This window comes from Python bivittatus, unplaced genomic scaffold (genome assembly GCF_059951505.1).
Source record: "Python bivittatus isolate LINGU-HERP-01145 unplaced genomic scaffold, Pbiv_v1 ctg000850_np1212, whole genome shotgun sequence".
Lineage (NCBI taxonomy): Eukaryota > Metazoa > Chordata > Lepidosauria > Squamata > Pythonidae > Python > Python bivittatus.
In genome coordinates this window covers 13,734,622-13,756,380 of record NW_028277112.1, presented here as the reverse complement: position 1 = coordinate 13,756,380, position 21,759 = coordinate 13,734,622, and the positions used below count along the sequence as shown (strand labels likewise).

The window sequence follows — 21,759 nt, the reverse complement described above, 5'->3', positions numbered from 1 at the left end:
TATATAAAAACATTAATTCTGCAAGAATTAATGTGGCATTCGGACAGTATCATTATTCCTCTGGGGAACATTTAATTTCTGTCTTAGAGATATTTTGAAATACTACAGAAATTACTTTCTACTCATCTTGATATGTGGTACCCCCTGGCACTTTCAATTTGAACTTCATTTCAGGGATAAACTATATAAGACATTAATCATGTAGTATGTTCTTAAGTGCAGGACTGTTTTTTCACAAATAACTGGCCCAGTGGGATGGATTGGGACACTAGCAGGGGAGAACTTTAACTACTTGTTCTTCTGCAGTCCTCTCAGATTCACCCTGTGTCTGATGTTTACCTTTTCTTATATCAGTGTAAGCCTTTTTCCCCAGTGAGGTAGTATATGCTAGGTTCATATGAATTGGGATTATGGGAGTCAGAGAAGGAAGTCAATCTGTGGTGGTCTGGATCAAATATCAGGTATTTTTACAAATATGTTTTGTATTTTAGAACTTTTCTTTTTTTTGCCAAATACCTTAAGAGAATGATAATAATGATAATGATGATGGACATGATTTTTGTAAATGTTTGTCCACCAAAAATGCTTAACAGTATAATCTAATTGAACCAGTCATAGAAGCATTCTTAAATGGAAAAAAAAAAGAATAGAAGTATTATGGTGGATGCTAGTAGTAATCCTTGTTTAATTATTTTTTTAAAAGTTCTCCTAAGAAGAATAAATGATTAGAGTACAATATTTATGCCATAAAGAAATGTAGTTGGCTTTGGGTTCTATTTATTATAAGAATCTAGCATTAAAAACTAAATGAAACTTTATAAAAATCCTAATATCCAAACTTACTCAATCCAGAGTTTACTTGTTTCACTATCATTAATGTTTTTTCTCTGAAGTTTCTGATTGCAGTGAGTCAGAGCCAGAAGTTATCAAATGCTTGAAATTGACTCTGATTAATTCAGTTAAAGGAATAGTGAAGGAGGTAATCTCCTTGATGCATTCATGGGAAACAACAGAGAAATATGGCACCTATCTGCCTAATAAAACTGTTCCTGAAAATTTGCTGAAAACAGTTCCAAAGGAATGGAATTACATCTATAGAGATATGAAAAGAGAAGAATCTGGGAAATGTAAGTGTGTTTACTTAATCCTGTCAAAATATTAGTTAACCATTTAATGAGAATATGTAAAAATGGAAGAGTTTTTGATAATGAATACTGTGGTAACAACTTTATTGGTTTTTTAAAAAAGTTTACTAATGAAATGGTTGACTTATTCTTTAGAAAGTTAATGGAAAAATACATATAATTATAATAAAAAGGGTACAGTCCCAGATGCAGCAAGGTAAATCAGGTTCAGAGGGGAGGAAGAAAGAGTTCCATACAATTGAATATTGTGCCACTCTTCCTAGAATTCTCTGCTGTAGTTCATCTCCTTCATTTCAGGACTACAGAACTAGATTTACTCTCAGTAAGTTAAGTTGCTCTATCTTATCCTCTACAAGAGTTGATGACAGTTATTAAATGTCAGTAATTCACTTAAATGGGGGAAAACAGAAGGATGCATTAAAAACATTGGGGAAAGAGGCTAAACCATAAGGCACAGTTAAATAAAAACATTTAATATATTTTGGATGTTTATATGGAAAGTGTGTAAATAGTAGGCTAGGCAGAATACAGTAGGAAGTACTTTTTTCTGTATAATCACTGCAGCAAACAGTACTGTATATGCCTCCAAATATAGTATCTCTTGTCTTCATATTGCTATAAGTTACATTAGTTTCCAGACCACCGGAAAAAGTCATGGCAGTGAGATGGGTGGCCGTATACATTTAATAAATAAATAAATAAACTGATGATACTGGCTGTTGTGAATTTGTAGTACTTGCATTACTGTAGAAATGTGGTATGGCCTATTGAAGGTGAAGGGCATTATTTTAATATATGATTTTATATTTTGTATATATGTTTAACATGCATGTAACAGTGCACTCTATCTTATTTATAAAGGATCAACTTGCTTTGTAAAGATCACAGCGTTTCTTTCCCCCACCTTATCTCTTTGTTGAATGCCTGATTGCCTTCCAAGAGAGCACACCATTCCCCCATCCCATTTCCTTTAGAAGCAATTAGCCAGATGCCTGACTGAACAAGTAAGCTATAAATTAGATTTGTACTGGGCAGGCCGAGACACCAAATTCTAAAGAAGTTACAAAGAAGGCCAGAAGATATTCCAGAGGAACAAAGAAGAGAGAAGGACCAATATGGGCTATTCCCTTGGTAACAGAAGAAGAAAGTTGAGCTCACTTTCTTCTTCTGGGATCCACGTTTTTCCCCCCCCTTAGACCATCCCTGCATTTCCTTATATGGGGATGAGGGGATGTACAATTCGATTACGTTTGTGGATGTCTATAAAATCTTTGTTGTTTGCTTTGCAAGGTGTGGTTCTTTTCAACACTTTGCCACGGTGTTGAATGACCCATCCAGATGTTTCTTGGCCCAATAAAACATTTGTTAGATAAAATGCCTCGTCTCAAGTTAATTTGGTTCTCTAAACTTGGGTAAACGAATAAACAAAGGCTAGTGCCTAACAAAGGAAAAGAATTTGCTTTTATAAAATTTGCATACACGTAATACCAAAGTCAGTTCTTTTATTCTGTAGATATAGTACACTGTAGTGTTACTGGGGAAAAAAAAAACAAGTAAAACTTTGTTAGTAACATGCCCTCTCACCAGACAGACAGACAGACCCAAATATGAACACCTAATCATATGAAGAGCAGGTTAATCTTTCTAGGAAAGAACATGAGAATGCATTCCAACTCGGCCTCTGCCTGTCAAGTGTTCATGTGCAGTGTCTAGTCCACGGCAGATATTATCTGCATGGTTGAAGCAATGGAGATCATGTTTGCTCAGTCTCATAAGCCGTAACAGACAGATGAGCGAGAGAAATGTGTGGTAGCCACAATTAAAATTAAATATCAGCTTTTAAAAGTTGTGACTGCATTGCAAAATAAAACTGTTTAATCTTATTCACATCTTATTTCATTTTTCTTTTAGGTTTCACAAGACTTGCTGCTCAACTTGTATCTATTGTAATCAGCAAGTTACCTTCTATAATTGCAAGTTTGCCTTCCCCAATTAAATATTTTTTTTTCATATCTGAGAAAAAAATACCACCAAAGTTTATTGAATCAAAGAAAGCTACTTTTCTTGTCAAGATTTTGATTATAATTGTATGTCAGATATTTGAGGATGGAAACATCACAGAACTTTTAACAGGTACAATTCTTGACAGATGGAGCAAAGAAAAGCTCAGCTTAGTTTGCATATGTTTGGAAACTATTATAGAAAAAAAGAAAAAGAGCCCTAAACAAGTAATTCATAAGATTATTCAGAGCATTGAACAGGAAAAACCAAACTGGATTGAAAACCAGTTACTAAAGGCAAGAAAACTGAGCACAGATTGGTAAGAAACAATTGTTTTTCTTTGTTGTTGTTGTTGTGGCTGCTGCTGTTGTTTGAGTATGGATCATGTTCAAATACAGTGGGGCAAAAAAGTATTTAGTCAGCCACCAATTGTGCAAGTTCTCCCACTTAAAAAGAGGAGAGAGGCCTGTAATTTTCATCATAGGTATACCTCAACTATGAGAGACAAAATGGGGGGAAAAATCCAGAAAATCAAATTGTCTGATTTTTAAAGAATTTATTTGCAAATCATGGTGGAAAATAAGTATTTGGTCACCTACAAACAAGCAAGATGTCTGGCTCTCACAGACCTGTAACTACTTCTTTAAGAGGCTCCTCTGTCCTCCACTCATTACCTGTAGTAATGGCACCTGTTTGACCTTGTTATCAGTATAAAAGACACCTGCCCACAACCTCAAACAGTCACACTCCAAGCTCCACTATGGCCAAGACCAAAGAGCTGTTGAAGGACACCAGAAACAAAATTGTAGACCTACACCAGGCTGGGAAGACTGAATCTGCAATAGGCAAGCAGCTTGGTGTGAAGAAATCAACTGTGGGAGCAATCATTAGAAAATGGAAGACATACAAGACCACTGATAATCTCCCTTGATCTGGGGCTCCATGCAAGATCTTACCCTGTGGGGTCAAAATGATCACAAGAACGGTGAGCAAAAATCCCAGAACCACACGGGGGGACCTAGTGAATGACCTGCAGAGAGCTGGGACCAAAGTAACTGAGGCTACCATCAGTAACACACTATGCCGCCAGGGACTCAAATCCTGCAGTGCCAGATGTGTCCCCCTGCTTAAGCCAGTACATGTCCGGGCCCGTCTGAAGTTTGCTAGAGAGCATTTGGATGATCCAGAAGAGGATTGGGAGAATGTCATATGGTCAGATGAAACCAAAGTAGAACGTTTTGGTCTAAACTCAACTTGTGTTTGGAGGAGAGAGAATGCTGAGTTGCATCCAAAGAACGCCATACCTACTGTGAAGCGTGGGGGTGGAAACATCATGCTTTGGGGCTGTTTTTCTGCAAAGGGACCAGGACGACTGATCTGTGTAAAGGAAAGAATGAATGGGGCCATGTATCGTGAGATTTTGAGTGAACACCTCCTTCCATCAGCAAGGGCATTGAAAATGAAACGTGGCTGGGTCTTTCAGCATGACAATGATCCCAAACACACCGCCCGGGCAACGAAGGAGTGGTTTCGTAAGAAGCATTTCAAGGTCCTGGAGTGGCCTAGCCAGTCTCCAGATCTCAACCCCATGGAAAACCTTTGGAGGGAGTTGAAAGTCCGTGTTGCCCAGCGACAGCCCCAAAACATCACTGCTCTAGAGGAGATCTGCATGGAGGTGAAGGGCATTATTTTGATACACAATTTTATATTTTATATATATACCGTATATATATATGCTTCACACAATGTTTAACCATACCTGTAACAGTGCACTCTATTTTATTTCTAAAGGGTTAACTTGCTTTTGCTTTGTAAAGAGCACTGGTTTCTTCTTCCCCCCCCCCTTATCTCTTTGCTGAATGCCCGATTGTCTTCGAAGAAACAATTAGATGAATACAAGTTGTTTGTTTTACCAAGCTTTTGCAACAGTCGTGGGGCCCTGCATTCCAGAGAAAGATAAGAAAAATCTTGTATGCCATTCTCTTGGTAACCAGAAGAATAAGTTACATTTAAGTTTACCTTCCTAAGAACCACCTTTCACTTGCTCAGACCGTCCCAAAAATCCCTTGTATGGGTGTGAGGGGATGTACTATCTGATTACAGATTTACATGTCTATAAAGTCTCTGATGTTTGTGTTGTAAGGTGTGATTTCATCAACCTCTCTTCTGAATGTGTTGATTGGGGTCACCCAGCTGTGTCTTGATCAAAATACATCTGTTATCTTAAAGAAGCCTCGTCTCAAGTCTTTTTATTTGGCTTTATTGAAACTTGGGAAATAAAAGGTGCCATACAGAGGAATGGGCCAAAATACCAGCAACAGTGTGTGAAAACCTTGTGAAGACTTACAGAAAACGTTTGACCTCTGTCATTGCCAACAAAGGATATATAACAAAGTATTGAGATGAACTTTTGATATTGACCAAATACTTATTTTCCACCATGATTTGCAAATAAATTCTTTAAAAATCAGACAATGTGATTTTCTGGATTTTTTCCCCCATTTTGTCTCTCATAGTTGAGGTATACCTATGATGAAAATTACAGGCCTCTCTCATCTTTTTAAGTGGGAGAACTTGCACTATTGGTGGCTGACTAAATACTTTTTTGCCCCACTGTAGTTTATAATAAAAAAGTTTATTATAATTAATTATAATAAAAATAGTTTATAATAAAAGTTTGAAGTAGATAGTACTGAGTTCCCAGAAAGTCTTCTTAGAATAAACAGAAAACAAGAAAAATAATTTCCTTATTTGCCCTTTCAAGAATTTGACAGTGAATTTTGTTATGGAAATTAGGCTACATGGCAGTGCTCTACATAGGAATTTTCTATTGGATTATGTGATTGGTATAAAATAAGCACATTTAATATTGTAACATAGCAGTAGATTCAAAGGGAAATTGAAGCATTTGAGAAAAGCATTAACATGTAGATTTCACATTAAGTTTCCAGCAGTTGGAAGATTTGTTAGGAGCTGAATGAAGCTAAATATTTTATGTTTTTCTGACTGATGCAACTTTATCACATACTTTAATTTATTGCTAATTATGAGAATACATATGTTGCATACTTCCCAGATGATACTAAAATTGACTGTGCTGTTTTATTCCTGTTTTATTAGGGCAACCTCATTAATTTCTGAGTAAATAGTAGTACAAATGCTCTATGCCTCTCACCTGGAAGAATAAGCAGGATTGCTAGGATGAAACTAAACGGAAATTTCTTAAGGGTTACAATGCAAAAGCATATTATAGCATAGAGGTCATATTCAAGGAAGAACATGAAATTATATTGTTTTGTAGTACTGTGGTTATTCTATTTTGAGTCCTTTTAATTATTTAGTGGGCGTCTCCAGTTTCCCACTATCTCCACTCTACTCTTTAGATAGAAGAATTAATCTTTTGAAATTCTCTTCCTGTCTCTTTGGAGGATTTCTATCTTTGAATTGAAGTCTCACTACACTTCCCAAATCCCTGATCCCTTGAAGTAAAGATGTAGATTTGCATTTTCTTCTTTTTCTATTTTTGGGTTTCTTTCTTTCTGCCAAACACTGTATAAGGAAAGATGCAAATACCATGGAGTTTCAGAGATCCAGTGGAAATTGGTAACCCAGCAAATCTAGTTTCCTTTTGCTGATGTTCCAGGCAGATTAAACTAAACAAGTAGAAAAATGTAAAAGATAATTCACATTTAACACCCAAGTTCCTCAATATAGCCGAGTCTCACTTCTAAAATGCTTTTACATTTTTTGTGCTTAATGTAATTATCATTTTACTTTTTATATTATAGTAGGCTGCTAATTTCTCCCACTAAAATAATTGGGTTTTGTTGTATTATTTATATTTTTGCTATTTCCCAAACAAATTGAGTTCTTTCAGTGTGCTTTATATGTGTAAAAGCTCTTAACTGAAGAGACTGTTGTATTGGTGGCAATAGAGTTAAATTCACAAAGATGTATTTTGGTCATTGTTTAAATATCCATTGTGGGTATGTATTAGGATGTGGTTAATATTTGAGGCACATTCCTATTTGATAACATAATTTAAGCTCAAGTAGTTCAACATGATTTACGTTTCATCCTAGAGCCATAAAGCACCTTTTCAAAAGTGTGTCTGATGAGGCAATGTTCTCTCTCTCAGAAAAGAATCCTTGGCCTCTTGTTCTTGGGGGAAGGGCACACTGTTGATGCTTATAGTTATTGCCAAGCTTTTCCAAAGCAGTTATAGGAGAATCTGCTTGCAGTCTTTACTGTAAGAGCAGGCCATAGAATTCTCACCTTCCCATTCCATTCCAATTCATACTGTTTCTTCTGCTGTGGCCTCCATGGCTGGACCACCTGTTTGGAGACACAATTTACTGTGAAGGTGAGAGAATATAATTATATACTGATGGGCTCTTCCATAGTACAATCAATCATGTCAGGCTTGACATCAGTGGATTCTGCCACTCCTTATGGAAGGTTAATTTGTGTCCAAAATAAAAGCACAAGTCTTCAGCTTCTGAAGTTTGAAAATCTTCATAAGAAGAAGAAAAAGGAGGCAAAGCATCTACTGAAGTTAATTTTTCCCTGATATAACAGAGCCACTGGCAGTGGAATTATTAGATTAACCAATGCTCTGTCAAATGCCTTCTCTTCTCATAGGGATGTGACCTTTGCTCTTACATCTTCCTGCATCAGTGTCAGTGTTCCACTTCAGAAGGAAAAAAATTTGGAGCATTTTTGGAAGCAGTCAGTGGAATCAATTTACAGTATGTGGTGCTTCTCTCCTCCAGTCCGCTATCAGTGGGTGATTATAATCACCAGAGGAGTTGACCCACACCTTCCAAGGCAGTTCATTACATTGTTGAACAGCTTTTACCATCAGGACCTTGATGTCCCATTGAAATCTGCTTCCTTGTGATTTAAGCCTGTTGTTTCTTGTCTTCTCTTCTGGAAGAGTGCTGAACAAGTCTACTCGAACTTCTACATGACAACCCTTCAGATTCTTGAAGATAGCTATGATGTTGTCTAGTTCACTTTTCTCCAAGCTAAACTTACCCAGTGCTAAGATAGTTAAGGAATAACCTACTTTATTATAGAAAAATGTAATGCATCATATAAAAGTAGTTAAAATTCTGCTGGAGGACCCTAAGATTCTACCCAGTAGAAGTTGTGCTCTACTGTGATTACTATTCTTCAGGATTGCAATAGCATTAGTGCAGAATTTTGTGACAGTCCTGGAAATCATTGCTGCTAAAGGTGAAATTCAAAGAGTAGGTCTCCTATATTGCCTATTAGCCAAAGGATATAGGGAATTGTTTGATTTCCATCAGTGGGCATGGATAGAAAGAAGATGGCTGTTCAGCAACTTTATGAAGGAAATAGGTTTGACTAGGGCCAGCCATGCTTAGACAGGGGACAGAGTCCTTGGAAATATGAAACTGTGTGCTCTAGTTGGCACACCTCTGTTTTGAATAAATGGCCACTTGAAAAATCAGAGTTTTAGTTCTCATCTAAACCAGGAAAATTTAAGCTAGAAAGGAAAGTTTAGGATATTGTATTTGTATTTGTATTTAGGATATTGACTATATTACTATCTACTTGTGACATTTATTAAACTTGATTGTGTGCATTTTTCTAACTATGCAGTGTATTTTTGTATATTTTAGGAAAATTAAATTATGAAATGTAGTTTTGATTAATATGAAGAACATAATCTTAGCTTAATAAAATATTACAATTAATAAACATAGATATAATTTCATCTTTATAGAAATAATAGACAAAGAGTCATGAGAAAAGTGACAATTGTATTCATTGTCTGTCTTGTACATTACTTTAAAACATTACTATTGATTAAAATAACCTTCACTTTATTGTTAGCACCCAAATTATAATTTGTCAACTAAGATTGTGGAGAATACACAGTCTCAAAAGAAATGTCTGCTTTTCAATGCAATTTGTTGAGTCGAACATTATTATTTTTCATTATGGTGACCCTGAGTTGCCTGACTGGGTGCATATAAAGATTAAGATGAATGCAGTTATTCCTTGGCTGAGGTCTGCCTCTTTCAGGGCACATTCTCCCTAATGACATGATTGATAGGCAGTCCCAAATCTAGAGAGGAACTCATTAATCACAACACTGACTGAATCCAATCATTTGCTTCACCTGCACAGTGATGGACAGGAAAGGATACAGTTTGTGTGCTGACACTGAAACAGTCATTTGTCAGAGGGCCTCAACTTTTTCAATGTCATCCTGTAAGCAGCTTGACATAAAATTCAGCTGTACCACTATACAACTTCAAAACACTACTTTTTAATTTTGCTATGGTTGTAAAGATGTACTTCTTTGGAAACTTTTAGATCATATATAATGATAGCATGTATCAGCAGAATTAAATTGTAGTGTTTATATTTTCAAATTATTCCCCATCTTGAATGTTCTAAAGTGATATATTATCTGGGATAATATTAATTACTGGGATCTATGTATGTACATGGGTTTTGCAAATAGATTTAAATTACTGAAATTTATTGCTTCAGTCTAATAATTATGCCTACAGTCCTATGTATGTTTATCTGGCCCAACTGAACTCAGTGAAGCTTAATTCTGAGTAGATATATACTAAAGTGCACTGCACTTAGTATTCATAGGAAAAAATACTTGGTTTTCATTGGCAGTGTTACACTATAGGCTCTATTATAATTAAACATATTGTATTAGATTTTGGAGCTTCTGAATTGCTAATTGAGGATGGATGCAATGCTGTCATACATTTTGAAACTTAAATCAGATCACAATATATTAAATGATTAATATTAGAGTGGGAGATAGTTCAGTAAACCAGCCATGGTGTCACATGCAAAAAGAAAGTGCAAGCTTTTAACTATTTGTCCTCTCCCCAAATTGAATAGTGATATAAAATCACCCAATTAGTAATCTTGTTTAAAGATGCAGGCCTTTTAAAACTGCACTTAGTATAGTGATTACTTGAGTGGTGTGTTAATCAGAATTTAAAATATTTTATAACAAATCAAGGATATGTTACCCAAAATGTGCTTTTTTGGTTAAGAAAAATAGAAAGCATATAATTGTCTTATATTTTTATACTTAGCATGATTTGAAATTGAAGTATTATGTTTTCTTTTTATTAGGATTCTGTTTCATAAAGTGAGGAGACATATATTTAAAAACACAATCAGAAAAGTAATTGTGAACAGTGAAAAGATACCTGCAAACTTACATTTTTCTCTTCTTTACACTGAAGGACTTTTGCACAACTGTGTTTCCGTAGTTTTTTCATATAATCGCATAATGTAAGGATTATGGAAATGTAACTATATTAGTCTCCTGGATTAAGACTCTGTCTTTTGGTGATATTAATCACTTCCTATTGTAATACTTGTGCCTTCTTTCTTTTTAGTACAATTACTACTGCAAAAGATAGTAGAGGCTTAGAAGAGGAAACTATTGAGCTTGAATTGACTGAGCAGAAAATAAACATGATGGCCTTGGATATCTGCCACAAACCAGGTGGCAGTGAATACCTGAGGCAAATTTATCACATCATCCAGCTCAATGAGGTAGGGAAACGGGCTTTTTTACCGAGCAATTAGGTGTGTAGTGGCCTGAGGCAGCATCTGCTGGCAGCTAAGGGTTAGTCAAGGAGGTGATAATGCTTCCTAAAGTCAATACCTGAGTCAATACCTCACTGTTCACTTTCAGCTTTTCTGCATTTATTTATAAAAGGTTACTTTAGGAGATTATATGCCTTTTATTTATGTATATAAACTCTGTCGTGCTTCATTAACTGATTTCTGAGTTCTAAAACTGAAACAAAAAAAGTACGTGTCACAAAATAATTTTATTTCCATTTATTTCCATTTTATTTTAAGGAAAATTATATTAATGTAATTAATGTAAGAATATGAATGTGTACATTTATAATAGATTATATTTTTTAAGATATAAACTTATAATCATTGTGTTTTTTTTGGTGAAAGAGCATTTAATTTAGCAATGTACAAATTGCACAATGAGTAAATAAGACAATTTCTCTTTCTGAATTGACTTTTGAAGCATTTTTTCTTTGTTACATACAATAACTTGTCATTGTGCAAGTTATGGGCCACCACTGCCCAGTATATCAGATTCATATATATAATTGTATATTATATAAACTATATAAATACTATAAACATGATTGCTAATAGAAAGATGGTTGTTGGCTTTATATCATGTCTGTCATTTTCTATAATCATTTCATTTAGGAGCAAAGGTTAAAACAGGAACTTGTAGCTTGATTAATCACTCTAACTCCAAGTACAGTTTGTTAATTATTGGAGAAATTGCTGTTTTGATTTGGAGGGTATATAGGTGGAATAAAAAATTAAGTTATCTTCTATTATTGATTCAGACAACTGGGGCCTCTCTAATTCCCCAAGTTATTGGACCCTAGAAACTTTAGTCTGGCAGTTTTGCTAAATTACACAGCATTCTTCTGGCAAGGTACAAGTATTAACCATGAAGCTCTGAAAACAGTCCCAGACCTGAGTAAGATTTCAGGCAGGGTACTCCAAAACCTAATGAGATTTGGCTGCCTCCTAAAATTTTGGCCATTTTAATATATTAACAAAATAAATTGCTAGTTGCTGAACAACTGATCGGCATGCCATGTATTCCTTTCCAACCTGCAATTATTTTTCATTTATCAGTGTGGCCTTTTTCCCTTTCCAAGTTGTGCAGGCCTGGCACAAACTATACTTACTGTTGTTGCATATGCTTATAGATGTCTTCTATCTTACAATGCTTATTTCTTATAATTATGTATAGTTTTTCCTAGCTGCAGTTTCAGTGAGTTGTACAACAACACAGAATTGTATCTGAATGCTATTCCAGTGAACATTACTGAAAAAAAGATCTGAATACATAGATATTAATCTGAATTATTCTCTCAGAAGTATTTATTCATTCATTCATTCATTCATTCATTCATTCATTCATTCATTCATTCAGTTTATATGGCCACCCACTTCAAGACAACTCTGAGTGGTTTACAGCAATCTAAAACCAGACAAAAACCTAAAACTTAAAAAAATAAACAACCAGCAGTCAAGAACAATCACTCAACTTCATAAAACGCTTCTTAAAACATCTCTCAGAGTCACTCATTCAATGTTCTGGCTCAATGCCCCTGGGAACAGTCAGATCTTCAGGGCCTTTCAGAAGGCCAACAAGGTTGGGGCTGACTAAATTAGGGGGAAGCTGTTCCACAAGACAGATGCCATGACAGAGAAGGCACCCTTCCTGGGTCTTATCAGATGATGTTGCTTGATAGCATGGGCCTAGAGCATGCCAACTTTGCTGGATCTGATGATCAGTGAGAATTAATAGGAGACAAGCAGTCCTGCAAATAAATCAGCCTTGTGCCATAAAGGGCTTTACAGATGACAACCAGCATCTTGAATTCCACCTAGAAGTCTATGAGTTGCCAGTAGACTTCCAGTAGATTTCCAGGTAGAACTGCTGGTTGTCATCTGTAATGCCCTTTATGGCATAAGGTGGTGGTGCAGTATGGGTGCAATGAAGTATGGCCATTACTGTCCACTCTGGTGCATTCTGGACCAGTGCAACTTTTGAGTGATACTTAAGAACAGACCCAAGTAGAATGTGATTCAGTAATCCAAACGGGAGATGACTAAAGTGTGAGTGATTGTGAGGAGAGCCTCCCAATCCAGAAACAGTTGCAGTTGATTTATGCATAAGCCCTCCTGGCCAAGGCTGCCATCTGGTCCTCAAGTAGGAGCCATGATTCCAGGAGGATCCCTCTGAAACCCTGCATGGTGGGAGTAGCTATGAAAAACTCCAAAGCAATCGGAGAGTGATCCAACCATGGTAGGGGACTGATTTTAATATCCTCTATATCCAGATTGCGCTGCCACTGCCCTGAGGCAAAAACAAGATCAAGCATCCCCTCAGTGAAATAGCGCCATCTTGAAGAACTCAGCCGGCATGCCTTATCTGTTGCAGCACGTGTCCTATGGAGTAGCTTCCAAAGGAGATCCAGATGGCCCAAATCCTGTTGGCCTTCTGGAAGGCTGTAAAAACCTGGGTTTTGCCACAGGTGCTAGGGCCAGGCCATGACCTCACAAACTACCTCTCAGTCCATGCTGAAGAAGGGCAAGTTGAAAACCCCTAACACTAAAGTCTGGGGTACTCCACTCCCAACTCTGCCACAGTGTAAACCAGTTCAGGCAGGGAAGCCACTACACTGCAGGACGCTGGTAGAGTAGCCACATTCCCATCAGCTTAAATTATCTAAAAGATTTCTTTTAGATACAAAAGATAAAATTATTTAAGTATATACTGTATGTGCAAAATATATGGGAGGAGTTTAAATGCTAAGTGCCTTTACATGACTGATTTCTTGTTCTTCTCCAATGCAATTGATACTCAGTTGGAATTCTTTTTTAAAGGATGATTTGAATGAACAGCTATCTTACGAGGGAACTTCTGAAGAAAACACAGCAAGCATTAGACCTTTAGATCTAAAGTTAAGAAGCAAAGAACAGCCTGGTTTTGACCCTTTCCAGGTGCACCACTGGTATTGCACTAATGTGTTAAAAAAGGTTAGTCATTATAATAAGCATCTAATGTTGTTTAATGTTTAAATCTGTTAACGAAAGAAATCTAATGCCTAGCTCAGATTGCTTTTGAAAGCCTTGAAATTATGGTTCTTTGCATATACATATACACCATTTGACAAAATCTCAGGTGCTGATATACTTGTCCTCTTCATTTGGAAGCCATCTTTCATATATATGCTGCCTGGTCTATATACACATTTAAGGCCAGGAGGTATTCTACATGACCTTTTAGCTGCATTTTTTTTTTTTTTTAATCTGCGCTCAGTCATTGCTGACCCTGCAGTGACTGCTTGGACAAGTCCTTGCAGTTTTCAAGGCAACTGTTTTTCGGAAGTGGTTTGCCAGAGCCTCCTTCCTAGGGCAGAGCCCAGCTGGCGAGCGCAGGAGGCGGGGTCTCCATTGCTTTGCGCCCTTTTCGCGCTTACCGGCAACTGCTCCCAACTCCTTTTTTGCAAGGCGCCGCCAGCATTTTTCCTCCCACCGGAGTGAGAGTCCCCATTTATCTACTCACGTAAGTTTTCAAACTGTTGGGTTGACAGGAACTGGGGAGGAAACAGGAGCTCACCCTGTTTAACGCGAAGGCTGGACTCGAACCGCTGAAGCGTCGACCATTTCTGAACAAATGTATCCTGTCTTGATTTTGCTATTTGAGGAAAAACTATTTTTCCCTCAAAATATTAGGCAAATTAATTCACCTTTTACTCAACAGTAAAACAACAAGGAACAGATACCTGAAAAAATATTTTTTTATTGACAAGCAATAAGAGGAATTAATTTGGACACAAAACATAGGGAAGGGAGAAGAAAATTGCTTGGTTAATATCTCTATCTGGTAGAATGGGGATTGGAATTCATATTTTATACATTTAAATCTAAGTGTCGAAAAATTGGTGAGAAGAAAAATAGTATCTACAGCATATGGAATGGAAAAGGTGGCATTAGAGGAGTCTCATAGGTTATATGGCTATATAGGTTGATAGTGGAAATGGAGCATGAGAAAAAAATAGTAGTAACAGAAAAAAAGAGCTCTATAATTACTTATTCCACAAAAGATGAAATTTTAAAAACCTTAACTTCCTGTTTGCTTATTGAGGGTTGGAATGAGTTGCTGTGTGAGGTTGTTTTCTGGAATAAGGGATGGTCACCCTAGGTCTCTGAATCGTTTGTCTCCCATAACATCCTTTCATCATGCTGCTTTATTTCAGCAGCACAATTGCTAGAAATGGTTTCTTGTCCTTCTCAGATAGAAACACAAAAACTGGAGCATAAGCCCTAAAATATGTTTAAGAATGATTTAAAGCACACATAAACACAACTCTATCTTCCCCCAAATCCTCACACATGTACGAAAGGAAAATCTCAGTCAAACTTAATGTATCATATGGTCCTGACTAATTTCTGTAATCACTCTAAGCATTGCAACCTCCTTTTCAAAAACTTAAACACAGCCCCCCCAAACCAAAAGGTCTGAGATCCTCTGTTAATTTAATTTGACAGTCAAAATCTATGTTAGCCAAACATTCAGACTATATGGCCAGAATTGCAATAATATTGTACAAAAATACTCAAGAAAATTGTTTTATAGAAAGTGAGTTTAGCAACAATGATTGGGTGATTAAAGGAAAACTTGATCCATTATTAGGAATTCTGGAACCCAAACTTTTTGATTAAAAATAGAATAAAAACAGCCAGTTACAATTTTCCTAAGATTTTACTATGTTACTTTGCTGAGTTCTGTGTCTAATGTTGTTGATCTTGGTGTCAGATATCTGCACTACCCAAAGGTATAGTTTTTGCAGGCAGGCAGGCAGGCAGGAAGGAAGGAAGGAAGGAATTTGCAATTACGTTTTTGTCTGTTGTATGTTGATAAGCAGATGGTAGGCCTAGAGATGCTTTGTTAAGATATAAGCTGTTTTTAAACTAAGTAGAAGGATCTCTGTGAGGAGCAAAGCAACCAAAATAGGTCAAGAAAAGCAGCAGACATTCTGGCCTTGGTGTTGGGCATCAAAATAAATTATAGATTGTGGTAGGTATGTAGCACAAAGAAAAAATAAATCCTAGCTCAATCTTTAGTGAAAACAGTGAACAGAGAATTCTAATCATACAACAAATGAGCAGAAATGCAACAGTGCACCAAAATTTACAATCATTTATATTAAGTTATTGTTTTTTTAAAATTCCATTAACAGATAACACTGGAAAAATCAACAAAACATTCATCTGACCTATTTTCTTCTACTTGTATTTATAGCTGATTGCAGACATATCTATTATGTACATAAGCTGCAGTGACTTTTGACCTTTACAAACCTAAGTGGCTTTTTTCTGTTAGAAGGAAGCAAATCACTGAAACAGAGATATTGCTAACCACTTGTTTCCTTTTGAAATCTACTCCTACCAGTAGTGTTAAGCCACATACAATTCAAACTCTCAACTAACTCTCTTTTCTGAGAGTGGGGGCACTAATGGAAGGAGTAATCTTGCTTAACTATTTTTGTCTTTTATCATCCTATAACAACACCAAAACCATTCGCTGGAACCTTCTATCTTTGTAAACCATCAAGAACATCCATATGCTGATTCATACTTTGCTTTTATTCTTTAAACTCTCTTTTTCTTACCTCTCTCTTTCTCAGGATCTTGTCAATTCCATCCAATCTCATCTTTCTTTTCCTCTCAATCAGTTAACTTTTCCTTCATATATTTATTTTGTAATTCAATCTTCATTCACTCTCTCTATATGATCAAGCTACTCAGCATACTCCTTTTATACTGTTCACTTGCCTTTATATTCAGTCCTCATTCATTCATTCATTCATTCATTCATTCATTCATTCATTCATTCATTCATCATCCATTCATTCTTCATCCTGTTGCTTCTTGTTTTTCCATACACATTTCTTAAGTACCCTGTTCTCACTGCATTTAATTTTTAGTGTATCTTCTCATAGCCAGTGCTGACTTCTATATAAAAAGTGGCCAGAAACACCATCTTATACACAGCTGTTTTCACTTCTTTTGAAAACATTCATTCATTCACAGCAGACCACATACAGTCTAATACCTTTCTACTAGCATTTAAACTTCTTAAAACAGCTCCATTCATTTTCCATCTTCAGTAAACATTTTACAAAGATTCATATATTTGCTCTATTTTTTCAGCATTATTGTTCATTTCATTTTCCCTGTCAAACATAATTACCTTGATCTTTGATCCATATGTTACTCACTGCATCATACAATATCTAACATTTCCTGCAAATCATTTGGGTTCTCAGCCAATAACATGGCATTGCCTGCAAACAAGAGTATAAACACATTCATATCCCAAACATTTAATGTCACCACAAACATTCCCATAAGTGGATTAAACAGTCAAGGGGGCATCACACATCATTGTCTTATTCCCTGCTCAGTGTTGAATTATTCACTGAACGTTCCATTTATTCTCACACACATACTTTTCTTTCATCATGTACCAATCTTATTATATTCAGGAACCAACCTTTATGGGAAAAGCATAACACCAAATAAGAATGTATACCATATCAGGAGATAAAAATCATGAAAAGCATCCTTTCAAGTTCCTAAAGTACAAAATATTAGAAAGGTAGTAGTGGCCTTTATCTTATACAATTAAATAAAACTTTCCATACAGTCCCAGTACTGATGGTTTTGAACATCTGTGAACCAGCAGAGGAGATGTACAGTGATAGCCTGCTGCATTCAGTAATGAATCATGTTTATAAGTAATCCGTAGAAGCAAGGACAGATACCTGTATTGGCAGAGTTTGTCCTACTATAGCAGATTCTCTATGCTGCCCCCTCATTCCATTCCATTTCATGTACTGTGACTGTATTCTGATATTCCATCCAAATGCTGTAGGATGAGTTGGGAAATAACACTGAGCAGTATGGGATGGAATGAATACCTTTACTAGAAATTGCATCCACTGAGGTACAATATTGCATCCTAGCTGCTATCTCAGATAAGCACAAGTATATCTATAGATTGCTAAGAAGAAAAAAATAGTACTATATACAGAATGATTGAACTATGTTCCATCATTGTATTTGATGCATGCAAGAGATACTCTAATGAACACTAGTGTAACTAGTTCCTTGTTCCTTACAAGTTTGAAAGATAGTGCTTTTGGTTTTTTATTGGTTTCTAAAAATTCTTAAGCCAATAGATCATTTGGCAGAAGATCATTGTCATCTTTTGACCCCTTATGCTTGATTTATCACATCACTATACTTAACTTGGAACTTTTGGCAGTCTTATTAGCTGGAGCATCTAGATCACATTTATCTCATGGAGAAATCTTTTCTTGACTGGAGTAGCTTCAGATCAGTAATATATAAGAGACTATAACATTCCTGGTGATATTGTGGTTCCAAGTGAAATGCCAGACCTATTTGACATGGCAACAGAGATTTGAAGTTAGCATATCAGCGTATCATATGAGGCATAAGTCTGTTCCCAAATGATAACAGAACTATATCAGGGAGGAGATAGTAGATCCTAAATTATTTTGGTTACTAGAAGTAGTTAAGGAAACAGATTATGGAGATAACATTACTCTATGGAATGTCTGTATGCAACTATGCCCCTTCTTCCAACATGAGACACTCATCATAGTCTTGCCTATGTCAACCAATCATTACCTAATGCTTTGACACAAATCTCAAAGAATGGGATCTTTTGCATATAAATTAACTGTCAGAACCTGTGTGAGGTGGTTCTGTGGTTAAACTGATGGCCTTCCATGAATTAAGTAGGGTTAATTAATCTCAGTGCTACTGATCTTGATTTCCTTTTTCTTTTGTAGAAAAAATCCTCTTTGAGTTTCCCCTTTTAAACAAAAATTAAAATGGTTAAGATTGTTTAACCACTGAGCCACCTGGATAACATTTGCAGTTGCCAGAAGAACCAAACAACTCAGTATTTGTATCTCTGATTTGCAAGCTTCTCCCTTCTGTTATAGAAGACAAATATTAAAATATCTGAGAGGACTGTTGAAAAACATCCATAATTTATAGTTGCCAGTTCTCAGAATTCTATTTTCAGAAATAGCAGATTAAAATGCACAAGAAACATAAATCAACATAAACATTACAACAAAATGAATAAATCTATTATTTGGCTGGCATAATAAACTTACATTGCCTCCTTGAAATTTGGGTTTGAGGGAGAGGAAACCACCTCAACATTCTGGAAGTTCTTCTTATTTTACAAACTCCTCAATTGACTGAAGTCATCAATACACCCTCTCCCCTGTCTTGCCTGTAGATATCCTGAAATCTGTGAATTTATTTTTTCTTTACTAGAAATACATATACCTGTTTTGTTTTGAAAATGTAGTAGCTCAAATCTAGAGATCTCTCTTTCTGTAATAGGATACATATACTGTGTTATGTATTGGACCAGCAGATGGTCAGTGTTTACAGCTTTGATGGACCTAATTGTCCATTGCAGAAGGAATGGGATTGTTATGAGCCATGCCCCAAACAGATGATCAACACTCTCTGAGTTGGTAGTACTTTTATGATGATCAGCAGAGCATGTGGATTCTGAAGCAGCAAGAATGCTGCACTCATTGTCTCAGATGCTGAATATGTTGTCTCTAGCACGCACATACACACATGCACACATACATTGGTATATAAGATGCCTGACAACCTTGAGGCAGCCTTGTTGTTTCTATATCCAGGTAAATCACACTACAAGGTAATTAACAACATTATCTCTATTGCTCTGTAGTGCAACTTTGCAGATGGCCAACAGAGATATATATTAGTGTCTTAAACCCAAAGGTTACTTATCTTGAGGCAGCCAATAAGGTCACATATGACCTTCTCTGGCTTGACTTTGAGCAGCTTGCTAGGCTAACAATAAAGCTGTACTTGAGTGTACTGAACCATCAGCTTGTCAGAGAGCCAGCAGCCTGACATACTGTCTTACATATTCAGAGCTGAATTTGATCAGGAATTCATGCACAAAATTCTGTTACTTTTTTGTTAATTACCTTGCTGCAGTTGGAATTATTTATAAACCCTGTAATGTATGAGAGCTATTCCCCATACTGTTCTGGGAAATATTAATAGTGCTAACCTTGACAAGGTATACATGAGCCATTAAGGAAGGAGAAATGACAACTTAGTCCTGGGAAAGGAGAAAGTGTTAGAAAGAACTTAAACTGATCTCTCCTTGATTCTGTTTGGTATAAGAAGGGGCTAAGGGAAATTCTAGCAGGCTTTCAAGATTCTGTTCATTAAACCATACAACAATAAAGTAGCATTCCAGTAATACTTGTGGTATCTGTTTCCTCACCTAGCCTACCTCAAAAGGCTGAGAGTGCAGAGGAGAGAAAAGTTGAAAACATTGGTAAAAACTAACAAGTATTTTTATCATATTGTGTATTTCTATGAAAATATTAATAAAGGCATTCATGAATGCTTGCTAAGTTGATTAAGGTTTCATTTCAGTTAAATTCAGCTCAAACTGAAGATTTGCCTTTTGGATTCCATGCTGTCTTAAATATTGCTTGATTAAAAGATTAAGTTAAGCTAGGCTTTAATTTGGAATGCAGGTAATATTTTTATTTTATCTGTTACAACTGATTCCTCCATTCATTAATACTGTAGTAGTATAAGACCTTCAAAAGCTGACAACTCTGTGTAGAATTCAGTCACTGTGTGACAGGACTGCATTGCTCTATTAACTTGTAAGTGACAAGCAATAGTTACAATGCACTGCAGAAACCTTTGTTATACTACCTTGACTTTGCCAACTAAGAGAATTTTTTTAAAAAATCATTTATTATGATAAAAATAATTCAGTAGACTGATATTGTTAACAAGCAATCAGATTTTTGTTCAAAATATCTACATAGTTATATCAGGTTTTATGACCTTCATTGCTGACTCTCTGTGGTTCTTTGTCATAAGGCAGGTTGCAACTAATAATAGGACCTTTTTGAATATAATATGTAACCTGTGCCCCATTCTACTTGTTTTATTGCACTTTTTTATGACAGCGCAATGAAAGGGAGAGATTATTGGTACTGTTTCTCTTTTTCCATTGTAGCTTTTTATATTCTCTGGAATTCTTGGCAGTATTTTCTTCACTCATTCCTGCTCAAGGATGTGACCCAGGAAGATTTTACTGGCAGAGATTTACATATCCTAACCTTCTGAATATTTCTACTTTATCGGCTCACACAGAGATTGTGAATATGAGGTTGAAAAAGTCTCTGCCTTGGGAACCTGAGAGAGAAGATTTATTTTAAAGGGTTACGTCCAGTTACTGAGAATTCTGTAACCTTATCCTGTCCTTTTTTTTTTTTTTTTTTTTAATAAATCTTGTTAAAGAAACTCTGGAAGAATCTTGCTTTCTGTGGAGGTGGGGTGACCAGAGTTTCTTTAAAAAGATTTATATAAAAAAATGGATGAGTGGGATACTGGAAATAAGCACTTGGCTATGCAGAAAGTCCTAGTGGGACATGTTTCCAAGATGAGGGATTCCTGGCAAGAGAGACCCTCATGGGAACTAGAAAGAATATGTTTGGAAGGCACTGTGCAAACCTGATTCAAAAGGCTTTGAACTGAATTGTGTGGGGGAGGGAGCAGAGTCCAGAAAATAATGCAGTGCCAAGCACCGGAACAGGACTGAGAGGAATATGCAGGATGTGAAAGCACCCAATAATGAGCATATAAATACAGGAAGGGATAGGCCAAGTTATATGCTCCCTAGGATTCCAGTATCTCTATAAAACACACAGAAAGAACTAGAAGTCTTAACACAGAAAAGTGAATATAATAGGCATTATTCAAACCTGTTGGGATAAAACTCATGAGTAGAATGCAAAGACAGAAGAATATAACATTAAAGGAGACTAAGATTAAAAAAAGGGAAGAGGTGGGGAGGAGTGGCACTATATGAAGGAAGTACACCCAATACTGAGACCAGGAATTTGAG

At 36.2% G+C, this 21,759-nt stretch overlaps 1 protein-coding gene across 1 annotated transcript in view; it reads left to right on the top strand.

Annotated features, from left to right (window-relative positions):
* The window catches only part of KIAA0825 (KIAA0825 ortholog), a 235,677-nt gene that overhangs the window by 88,664 nt on the left and 125,254 nt on the right, over window positions 1-21,759 (top strand). Inside the window, exons 18-21 of the mRNA XM_088129998.1 lie at window positions 894-1,127; window positions 3,057-3,465; window positions 10,556-10,715; window positions 13,608-13,760. Of these exons, the coding sequence (XP_087986124.1) occupies window positions 894-1,127; window positions 3,057-3,465; window positions 10,556-10,715; window positions 13,608-13,760 (956 nt within the window). The remainder of the gene's footprint in view (window positions 1-893; window positions 1,128-3,056; window positions 3,466-10,555; window positions 10,716-13,607; window positions 13,761-21,759) is intronic.